The following is an 11,475-nucleotide window of genomic DNA, read 5'->3' on the forward strand; positions in this document are numbered from 1 at the left end:
TGAAAGAAAACAAAGGGAAAACAAAAGAAGTGAAATAACAACATTAATTTATCTCATTGTGATTCACGGTTGTTTTAATAAACTATATATAAAAACTATACCTCAACCAGATCTGTTAGGCCCAGCTAATATAATGGGCTCAGGTCAGAGAGGGCAATTTTGTCAAAATATAAAAAAAAGAAAAGTGGCAGCATGTGTACGATTTTATTTTTCCCATGTCAGAGTCGTCTTTACTTTTTGAGCAAACTAGGTTGATGAGACTCTGAATATGGTTTTCTACAAATTCAATATTTACTCCCACCAGGCATGTATTCCAATTACAGTGAAAATCAAGCCTTACCTGAACAAGACCTCGGGTGTCGAAATAAAAAGAAATTGGATTGAAAACATTTTAATATATTTATATGCTCACACAGCAGAGTATGAGGGCATCTTGAAGGGAAAATTAAATCTGAGATTTTGAAAATTAAGTCATAATCATAAAAGAATGTATTCCTAATATTAAGAACATAAAGTATGTTTAAACTTCATGTGGCTCATCAGCGTCACATCATCAGGACTTTGAAAAGATTGCTCCAGAAACTGTATTTATTCTGAAGAAAGAACCTCACAGACAAAGTATCTCTTTAGTGGAGGAGGAAATATTTGTTAGTGGTTTCAAGGAGTTTTAATGTTTCTCAACAATCACATTGGTTCAAGCTTTTAGATCCAGCAGTATTTGAACCCTGACGAGCACAGGTTCTCCTGACTGCTCAGTTTTCTTTTTCTTTAATTTCTCTTTTTCTTTAATTTCTCTTTTTATTAAATTCCGACTTCTCACAATCTCCCTCTTTTGGCCTCCACCACAGCCCTAACACACCATCTCACCACACATGACTGTAGACATGCAGGTTGTGGGCGACAGAAGGACTCATCCTCTGAAAAAGAATCAATATGATCATCATTTGCAAGTGTTTCCACACTTCATGTGGACTCAAGCTGTGAAGATGGTGAAGAAATGAGGCTGAAGGCTGTTCTGAAGACCACGTGACACTGCATTACACACACCGCGTGACGGCTCCTGCAAGTGGGCGTGGAAATGCTGTGTCGCAACAGGTGAGAGCAAAGCAGGAAGTAAACACTTGAGACTTTTGACAGTATTATTTTGATCGGTGGTTCTGAATGCACCTCGACATATTAGGGCTGAGTTGAGTTCTCCTGCAGAAGACACGTGGACTCTCTGGCTCTGAGGAGGATGTCAGCTCAGCAGGTAAAATACACACGTGAAGCAACATGGTCGTTAGATGCACGAAGCTCCTGCTGTGAGTTTCACTGGTTTGCAGAAACCAGCAGTGAAAACGCAGGGCTGCGTTGTGTTGAAGCTGTTTGAACTGGTGGACATATTTGCAGTGAAGGAGCCTCCATGTGGAAAACGCTTGGAATCCCCCCTAAACAGACAGATGTCATTCAGTGGGATAACACAGGCTCGTGCACTCTGCAGTAAAACCCCATCAGAGAGAGAATAGAACACTGTTGTTCCAGATGCACGTTGCAAGGCTCCATCACCTCCTCGTTGCACATTGCTCCCTGTTTGGCAGACGTGTCTGTAATCCTCCAAGTTACCACACTCCCTTCTCTTTCAGGGTCGCAACGCTCAGAAGTGAGTGAAATAAAATATCACTTCACAAAGAAGCCTGTCATAATAACACTGTCGGTGCAGCTGGCAGCGAGTTCACATGTCTTGGGTTCAGCTGTGAAGTCTCTGCACAGTGAATCTGAAGGAAACCAAACACCTTGACGCAGTCTGCAGCACAAAGCCACCTCTGACCTGCAGAAGTGATGTGGGCATGTTAGATGTGAAGCTAGAAACATGGTGAGGATGACTTGTGGACTGATTGCATCTGCCATGGAGGTTGTGTTTGAGTCTGTGTTTCTTAAATTAGTAGGATTACCCCAAAACTACTCGGGGGGGGGGGGGCATTGGACTTTGAAGTGGCTCCATATCAGGGGGTGGACTTTTTGTTCCACTGCCTTTAACATTGTGAGATAGAGTGTGTGTTTTTTGCTGATTTCTCAGAACAATACATAGAGCTAGATGATCCACATACGATCCAAATACAAATCTGGTGGTGGTGGGGGGGGGGGGGCTGTTGGACCTTGGCGGGGATATGTGCTCTACTGAGTGCCACTGTAGTTGGTTTGTTTGTATGTTTTTTATCTAGCTTTGCTAAAAATGTCCAAACTGATCTGGAGGGATGGGGCCTGAAAAGATCCCACTGAATTTTGGTGCAGAAGAAGATTTACGGGCAGATTCCAGGACTGTTCTTCCTCCATTATCTTTCATGTCAAATGAATCCTGTGAATCGCACCACTTCCTTTTCTCTTTTATATTCTCACTGTAAGAACTAGACAATCATGTATAAGAATGTTCGACCTTGTCGCTTTGCACCTCATGCCACTCTAGCTTAGTTTAGATTAGTCAAAGTAAAGAAACTGGCCGTGTTATGTCGGAATGTCTCAGAGTTTATACAAGTTGATAAATCTGAGACAAAGTAATGTCTGTTCCCCGTGTGGTGATAAAACCAGCATCACTACAGTCTCGGCTCATCACTGTCTCGTTGTTCTTCATGTGTGACACCTCTTCTCTCCTGTTGTTGAGATGGATCCTTCTGACTGGACTCCTCCACGTGAATCCTAATTATCACTTCAGAGACGTATGTGTTCTCACGCTCCGCTCCTAATGTTATACATAGCTCTAATGTTAAAGATATATGGTGGTGATCAGGGTTTCTCCTGTGAGTGATCGTCACTGTCAGTAATGCTCCTGCTTGGCTCGGAGATTCATTCCCCTGCTGTTGAGATTTTTCGGTCTCGCACCGCTCCGATCCATAACACCCTGCTGTTCAGCTGTCATATCTGCTGCTCGTATTTCCTTTTTATCTAAGCCACACATCATGAACTGAGCTGTTAGGTTTATGGGCTCTTTAACTACCCCACTGTTGGCTCATATTGGATTCATTTGTCTTTTTAGGCCGGGTTAAGGCTTCACCCTGGGATTATTGCGTCGGTGATCTTCGTGTCGGCGGCGATGATAGCTGCTGCTGTATTGATCATCCGAAAATACTGCTTCCCAGTCAAGTAAGCAAACTTTGACTAATGGGCCTTTGTGGGGTTTATTAGAAAATTCTCACTGCGGTGAAAACACATCACCTCGTCATTGTCACGTTCATTTCAGCGAGGCGACGTACAGATACTCGCTGCTGAGGCGGATGGAGGATCAGAGTTCAGCCGTGACAGACGACGACAGGGGGCCTCGCACAGCGGGAGAGGAGTCAGACGAGGTCAGTGCATCGCGGCTCTGCTGTTTGTAGCTCTCCCTGTCATCTGTCGCGCACACTGACACAGCTGTAACCTTCCTCATCACATCACATGTCATTTGTTAACTTACTCTTTCCTTGTGACAGGATCTTCTGGAGTAATCCTCAGATCGACAGGAAGAAGAATTTATTGTGGATGAAATGTTTGGATCAGGGCTGCGAGAAATAATACATTTTTTGATCAATCATTTGGTCCCTTCAACATCAACAAATTATGTTTGATTTAAAAAAAATAATAGCAACAGAAATCTCACACTTGAGAAGATGGAATCATAAAATGTTTGGATTTCTGCTTGAACAAAAATCGAAATCAAATATCAAACCAATCAATCAACTAGTCGATCAATTCATTACTTGCAGCCTTAGTGTGGTTTATGTTTCTGGATTTGCCTTCATCTTGCCAGTGTTCTTTTGTTATGTTTGATAAGAAATAACGAGCTTAATCTGTTTCATCACGTTAAAAGAAAAACTTACCAGTTTCACATCAAGTGTTTTAATGAGTTAGCCCTGATGTAGCCCTGTTAGAGAGTGGCATTCTGGGAAATGTACGATCTAGCATTTTCTGAAGCCATAAACCAATAAGAAAAGAAATGCCCCCCCCCCAGCTTTATTTTAAATGCAATACTAAATCACCAGGGAACCACTTAACAAAGAGTGCATTTTATTTATATATTTATCTTTATTTAAATAGTCTCAACATATGGCGTACAAGACTTCTAAAGCTGCATCAAGCTACATATTTATTATTAACACCTCCTCAGATGACTTGTAGTTTTGTGAGAAGGAGGCTGTTGATCCCGCCGAGAATCAACAACTGCTGTTCCAATTCTGTTTCAACGTTTTCACTTGTCACATACAAGGATCTACTTTAAATATGTAAATAAGGCTCATAGAACACATGAAATCAAAGAATTAATATGTTAAAACAAATAAAATCTGCTGCAAGACACAAATTTGCTTAAATATAGCTGAGATTAATTTATGTAAAGTGTTTAATTTTAAAGTTCTGTCACCGTCTGTGTGATAATGTCATTAATTGTCAGTTGTTGCCTTTTAAACAATGCATCCAGTCCTCGTTCAGAACACGTGAGTATATAACGTGATTCCACAGTTATTAAATGAGCAGTTCAGAGTTGACATTTCTGATAAAGCGAGTGACTTGCACTCGCACTAAGACTCGACGATCTACTGGTCGGCCCCTTCCCTTTGAAATCTAATTCCATTTTTCATGCTCACATTAACCCACTTCAAATACATTTGCTTTAGAGTTCAGAGTCCACTGCCTCTTAAATGGACTCCTACACTGACTGATGTCACATGATAGTTTTTTTGACAGCAACATTTACCACAAAGATTCAAAAAAGAAAGAAAGACAGAAATCAGCAGCTCGGGAGTCGTCATAATGTGTCGCAGGAAGCCGGTGATTAATCATTCATCGTCAAAAATCATTTCACTACAGTTTCTCTTTTGAATCGATATTTTCTATTTGCTATCAGTCTCCTCTTGTGAAGTTCAAGTGTTACTGGAGATTTTGGGAAAAACTGTATCCAATGAGAGTGTTTGCTCCAAAGTTACTGATGATGGTGTGAAAGATCCTGACGTCTGCTGTGCATCATCTCACTGAGATTAAATGTGTGATGTTATTAAATGTGTTTAAACTGTGAGCTGGCTGATTGTCCTTGTTCCGTTCACCTCGTGACCTTGATGGTTTATTCTCTTTTTTTCTCACCAAAATAAAACCTCAGGGAGTAAATCTGTCATTGTTATAATAATGCTGCCGACCAATATTGACCATTTAAAACAAGGTTTATGTTGTTTTTCATGTTAAAGTGCATTTGTGTTAGACACCACTTAACAAAAAAATGGTGGCTATATAACTACGATGTTACCTCTTAGTTTCACTGGATGTATTTTCTGTATGATCAGTATATGGTACATGGACACTCTCTGCTGGTTGTATATAATATTACACCATGTCAGGAATGGGAAGCTGCAAACTGTCAAGATGAACGGCCCCTGACTTTTAAAATCATTATGTGCACTAATGTTGCTCTTGAAGGTTTTTTTTTAGTAAAAGCAGTCTTTCAAATGAACATAATAACAATAATGTCACTAACTAAAGAAACTCAAATCCTGCAGAATGATAGATAAAATAAAATAGATTACTTCACCACTGTTCATCTTTAGTTTCTTAATGCATTTTATCTTTATTTTAGAATTTATCGTATCTCTAAGAAACATCAACTGTCAGTACAACAGCTTCCTCTCAACGTTAAATATGCTTAAGCTTGTGTTTAAACTTGCTCAACTTTCTCAAAGTCAAGCCTGGACTTTCAGTAGTTACAACAGGCAGCAGCACCAGAGTCTTTGATTTAATTCATGTATTGTTAGTTTGTGGAAATTAGATTATTTAATATATGTTGAAATGCAAATTTAAATCCTGACACTCGTCACCTTGTCTTACAGTGGTGACAAAATCAGCTTTTGATTAATTTAAAGTGAAGCAGCTTTGTCCACTGATCTCTGGTTTGGTGGTTCAACCCCTGGATCCACATGTCTGCATGTGTAAGTGTCTTTGGGAGACACTCTGGACAACACACTGCTTTTGAGAAACACCGTCTTAAAATAATTAACTGTATTTATATAGCACCTTTCAGAACACAGTTACAATGTGTTTGACAAGTTAAAAATGAAAAATTAAAGACAAACGAACAAAACAATTAAAAGCAGTTGGAAGATCACACAACTTTAGAGTAGAAATACAAGGATGAAAATATCTTTGGTCTCGGTCCCTTCTGCCTCGGAGCCGGGGTCATCACTTTTGTGTGTCCTCCAGGAAACACCTCTGTTGTCGTCCATGCTATTTGGATATGTAGTGTTGCATTTATTCGTAGTGATGAAGATGTTTTTTACCTGCTAGTTTTTCTATATTTTTCTTAAGCTGCAATGTTTCTCACAGTGGCCACCGAACTATATTTATCATAACAACCCGCCTGACCAGTTTTGCAGCTCTTCAGGCATGTGGAAAGTTCAGCTGCTGATCAGGATCAGTGGGTTGGATGCTGGCTAATGCCGGATTTATCTTTTTTGTGCTTGGTTTTCACAGCCTAAAATAAGGGTTTTTTTTTTTATAATTCGATTTCTCATTTAATTCAGTGCTTTGTTTCTTATCAGATTGTGTCTCTATGAATATTATTTTGGTTTTAATGTCATTTTTATCAACTATAGTCTTGTAGATTTACAAAAGAAATATATGCACATGGAAAACTTTGATAACTGAAACAGATTCTTTAAAGCTTTTTATTTAATTTACTCACTTAGATTGAAATGTGAGTTTTGTTTCTGCTCCTTGTGACCCTTCTCCCCCAGGTCACATTTGCATTTGCACTTCAGAAACAATGGTGCTTCTGAATCTCATTTTCTGTTGCTGGGATCCTGTTTTAACAGCATCTTAAGAGAAAAAGTGAGAAACTTGATCATCTTTTTCACCTTGTGTTTTCGTAGGCTACCGCCTCCTTTTTTTTATTGCAGGAGAAAGAGGGCTGCAACTTTTTTTGCATATCCAAACACTTGAACAGGTTCAGGATCAGGGAGTGTCTTAACACATGAGATGTCTCACAAAGGCTCTGCCGCATTTCGGGTGTGCTTCATACCTTTTCCTCTCATGTGGAAAGAAGTATCTGATTTGTTGCAGATATGAAGTACCAAGGTAAGAGTTTTACTGTATTTAAAAACAGGTCATTTTACAAGTTATGTTTTGACCCTTGTCTGTTTATTTGTTTGTTTGTGTGTGGGAGGTACATTCTAATTGGTTGATCATTAATCTTTATGGTTGACAGTTGTTTTGTATCCTGTGGCTGGAATTGTTTTCCTCCTACTTATATGGGGAATTGCTTCATTTGATGTCCAGGATAAATCAACAAAATATTTTGGTGAGATCTTTTTTTTCATGTTTAAACTACAATTTATTACTTATTTTCTTAATTCAGATTTAACTATAGTACTGTCTCCATTCTTTCAGGACTTTATGAAAAAGATCGAGTGAAACTAAAGACGGTGGAAGGTAAGTCAAATGTTTGAATGTTTTGCGTGAGACGGTTACTTAAACTGTAGGTTCAGACTCTATGGGAGAAAGTCAGAACCACAACACACAGGGAAATAATGTGATTAAGTATTTAAATCACATTATTTAAATGTGATTTAAAAACTACTTGTTGGGGGGGGGGGGCAGCGTGGCAGAGTGAAACTGGCTGAACATGATAAACTGAACAGGTGAGTAAGGACGATACAAAGGAAGCGATCGAATAAAAAAAACAAATTGGCATAGTTCCATGACAAGTTAGGTCGGTCTAGAGCAGAAGTCCCTGAATTGAGGTGAAACTAGGCTGAGGGGTATTTTGAACAGACTGATTCCAACAGATCAATGAGATAGATAAGACAAGATAAGGCCCGATTGTGTGGACAAGAGGCCAGGAGTCACAGCCTGCAGCAGCCAGCAGCACACGCTAACAACCTCCCTGACAGCATTATGTGGAACATACTCCTAGATTCCTCTCAGCAACCAACTTCCTACAAGAACAGAAATGTCTTTCCTTCTCTCTCATCTGCCTTTTTAGAGCTTGCTACTGCCAGGTCAAAGTGTGGCGTCTCCAAACTCTGTGGGCCAGGTCACTATGCCTTCCATATCCGGAGTGGAGCAGCTAATACAGTCGGGCCAAAGATCTGTTTTGAGGGTAAAATGTACGTGTTACTGTATTAGTACCTGAATGAACCAAAGATCGAGATTATCAGCTCTGAAGGGAAACTAAACCTTATCATTATATCCACAGGATCATGAGTGAGGTGCACAATAACGTGGGGATTGGTCTGAACGTTGTGGTGGTAAATGGTGAGTAAAATTCTCTCTGATACCTCATCAATACACTGAAGAACAGATCTATACAGAACTGGAGTTAATGTTTCACCCCAGTGTTTGTTGGTTGGTCGGTTTGGATATTACCCAAGAAAGAACCCAGGATCCAGGATTTATTTGAAAAAATGTTAGATCTTGATGAAACCTGGACATGTTTAGGGGACTGATAATGAAAGTGTGTGTGCAATTAATTCAGATCCAAATAAAAATCCAGTGAATTTAAATGTAGTTTCTCATAAAGGCAGAGTTAGGCAGAGTGTCCTTCTAGTCAAAAGTGTTTATTCGATGGTGAATGTGCAAAACATCAAAAAATAAAATGTAACATAAGTTGGTCAAACTCCATCTACTCCTGAAGATCATGTGATGTGAGCAAAAGCTCCTGAACAGCCATATTTAAGGACCTTGACATTCTTAACCTGGCTTTTCCTCCTCAGGTAAAACTGGAGATGTGGAGAACATTCGCCTTCTTAATGGAAGTAAGAGTTTTATTTCATTCAATCTCACTTCTGTTTTCCATTCTAACGTTTCTTGGTGATTTTCACAGTCATGAATTTTATTATTATTATTGTTAATATGAATTACTCTAATGAAAGGCCCACAAGAGGTCCTGGCATTCCTGAACGACATTAAACCTGGGATGATTTTATTGGCTGCCACTTATGATAATGCAAATGGGTGAGTCAGAAACTCAGTGATTCAAACTGTTAAATCTGTTTATGTCATATCACACTATCCCACCAATTCTGTTCTTCTGTGGCAGAATGTCAAAAGAGATCAGGGAGTTTTTCACTGCACTCGGGAGCTCTAAGGTCAAGTCTTTAAATACTCGAGACAACTGGGTGTTTGCAGCGAGAACGGGGACGCCAAAAACAGTGCATTTTGAGCAGGTCAGTAATCCTGTTCCCTGCAGTTTGATTTGTTCTGTTTGTGTTTTAAAATATGCCAAAATGGGAAGAAAAAGACACAATGTAAAAAATGAAATGTCGTCTTCTCCGTTTCCTGTCAGCTAAACGTTAATGAGGAGACAAAAAACCTTTATGAGGGATGGCCAGAAACAGCGGAGACAGAAGGCTGCTTCTCAAGTTCCGTTGGACAACAAAACTTGCCTGAAGTCTGATTCGATGAACGGCAGGAGAAGACGTCTGCATTCTTGTTTTTTATCATTTGACCCTTAAGACCATTGAGAGTAGTCGCTGGTAGTTAAATCCCCAGTCTTTCCTGTCAAAATGAAATGTACTGATGAATAAACATTATTTGATTCAATTAATGTTGTTTTTGATCTCTGCTACTTTTAGCAGAGATCAGCTTTAGCTTTTATCTGACATGTCTGTTTTTCTTGTCGTGGTATGCTTCTCCATTTCACCTTGAAGATCCAGGAGGACTCAGAATCTCTTTATTAATTCACTCATTTAAAAAGTAAGAGTACTGAAGTATCATCAGCAAAAAGTAAAGTTACAAAAATAAAAGTACACATTGTGCAATAAAATGTCCCTGGTGTCATTATTATTACAATAACATGTCCATTAGATGTTTAGCAATGTCTCAAAAGTCTGAATCTGACAACAAATCTTTATGTAAAAATGATTTCTTCTCAACCATGTGAGAAGTTTCCATTGCATTAAATCAATTGAATCTGTTCTCCAGGGTTCTCCACAATAAAACATGTTTTTTTAAATGAACTGTCATAAACATATCATAAACAGTATATACTGTATAACATCATACTGAGGCATACATTTTTGTATTCCTGCCTCTGTTTTCTCTTTGTGTTTCCTCCTAAAGGCAGAGAATTCTTGAATCAAATGCAAACAAAGTCTTTAAAAAATTGCCTTGCCAACTGTGGAGAGTCTTGTGCCTCTGAGACTGTTTATCCCATCACGTCCTATTAATTCTTCTCCGCACAGTCTCCGAAGTGTGAGATTTAGCCAAACAGCAGGACTCTCTGCTCATCAACCAAACAGCAGCAGACTTAGACTTGTCATCTCTAATGCCTCATGTTGTTTTACAAGCGTTTGCTGTTTTAAACTCAGCTGAATAGAGATGAAACTTTTATACAATTATCACGTTATTGCAGATTTTTTTGCAACTAATGCAAATGCAACATTGAACGTTATCATCCTGTGATCATGCTGAGAGCACATATAGAAGTTTAACACCGTTTTTGATCATGACTAAGGTGTTAACGTGTCAAACAGGATGTGGGATTGGCTCGGGTAGCAGGTGTCATTAGTGTTCCCACTCCCTGCCCACTACCAGGATCCTGCTCCTGTGTGGGTGTGTGGGTGTGATATAAATGCTACAATGATATGGGTCTCTGTCAGGTTGTCCTGCAGTCAGTCAGTCAGCAGAGGGCAGTGCAGACATCGTTTCTGACACTGAAATTCAAGTTTAACCTTCTGCACCAAATACTTTTATACATGTGTGAGTTTCATTAGTATTAACACAACTTAAAGTCATCATAGGGATAACTTCAAAGTTTTTGGTTCGACCATTGGCAGTTTTTTACCAATCGATTGTCCCCTGAGGCTTTTTATCTGTAGGTAAACATGCCAGTCAGAGATATATACTCTCATCATATGTTTCGCAATTAAAATATCAAGTTGTCAAGGATCCTGAAACCAAAGCAGTCAAATAAATCCATACATTATTTCTCCCAGCTGACAGTGGGAGACAGGCGGGGCCTACATACAGAGACAAACACCCACTTATACTCTCACCCACAGTCAACTTGCACACTCATTTTTAGAACAGGTCTGCAGGCTACTCATGTGGTCCTTGGGGGCTACCTGGTGCCCGCGGGCAAAGTGTTGGTGACCCCTGATCTAACCTATAGGAGGAAGCCAGAGAACCTGGAGAGTACATGCAGGATCCACACTGAACAGAGATTTGAACCTTCTTGCTGTGCAGACCATTACCTCACTGTGCCACTCTCCCTTTGAACTGTGGTAGATCATAAACAGAAAGTGGCACAAAAATACTCAAGTGAAGAATGGGTGTCTGAAAATTACAGTACAGTGTAATACATGCATTTGATGATATTCCACCCCTGTTTTTATTGACTCTTATTCTGTGAGAAAAATGTGTCACATCTCAATAATCTTTCTCCACAGCTGGAGAGAGAGAGGAGAGAGAGCAAAGAGGACAGCAGCATGATGCAGGAGAGGAAAAGTAAAGTGACGGTTATTATTCATGACTTCATGTTTTCTG

At 39.5% G+C, this 11,475-nt stretch overlaps 1 protein-coding gene across 1 annotated transcript; it reads left to right on the plus strand.

The window, feature by feature from the left end:
• The first annotated feature begins 6,919 nt into the window (after window positions 1-6,919).
• Window positions 6,920-9,754, plus strand: LOC109638519 (protein FAM3C). Its single transcript, XM_020101535.2, has 9 exons — window positions 6,920-7,065; window positions 7,196-7,288; window positions 7,378-7,419; window positions 7,973-8,096; window positions 8,186-8,244; window positions 8,703-8,744; window positions 8,862-8,943; window positions 9,029-9,155; window positions 9,275-9,754. Exons 1-9 carry the CDS (start codon window positions 7,053-7,055, stop codon window positions 9,383-9,385), a joined length of 693 nt encoding a protein of 230 aa, XP_019957094.1. The 5' UTR covers window positions 6,920-7,052; the 3' UTR covers window positions 9,386-9,754.
• The last annotated feature ends 1,721 nt before the right edge of the window (window positions 9,755-11,475 follow it).

The sequence above is a fragment of the Paralichthys olivaceus genome, chromosome 2 (assembly GCF_024713975.1).
Source record: "Paralichthys olivaceus isolate ysfri-2021 chromosome 2, ASM2471397v2, whole genome shotgun sequence".
Taxonomy (NCBI): Eukaryota; Metazoa; Chordata; class Actinopteri; order Pleuronectiformes; family Paralichthyidae; genus Paralichthys; species Paralichthys olivaceus.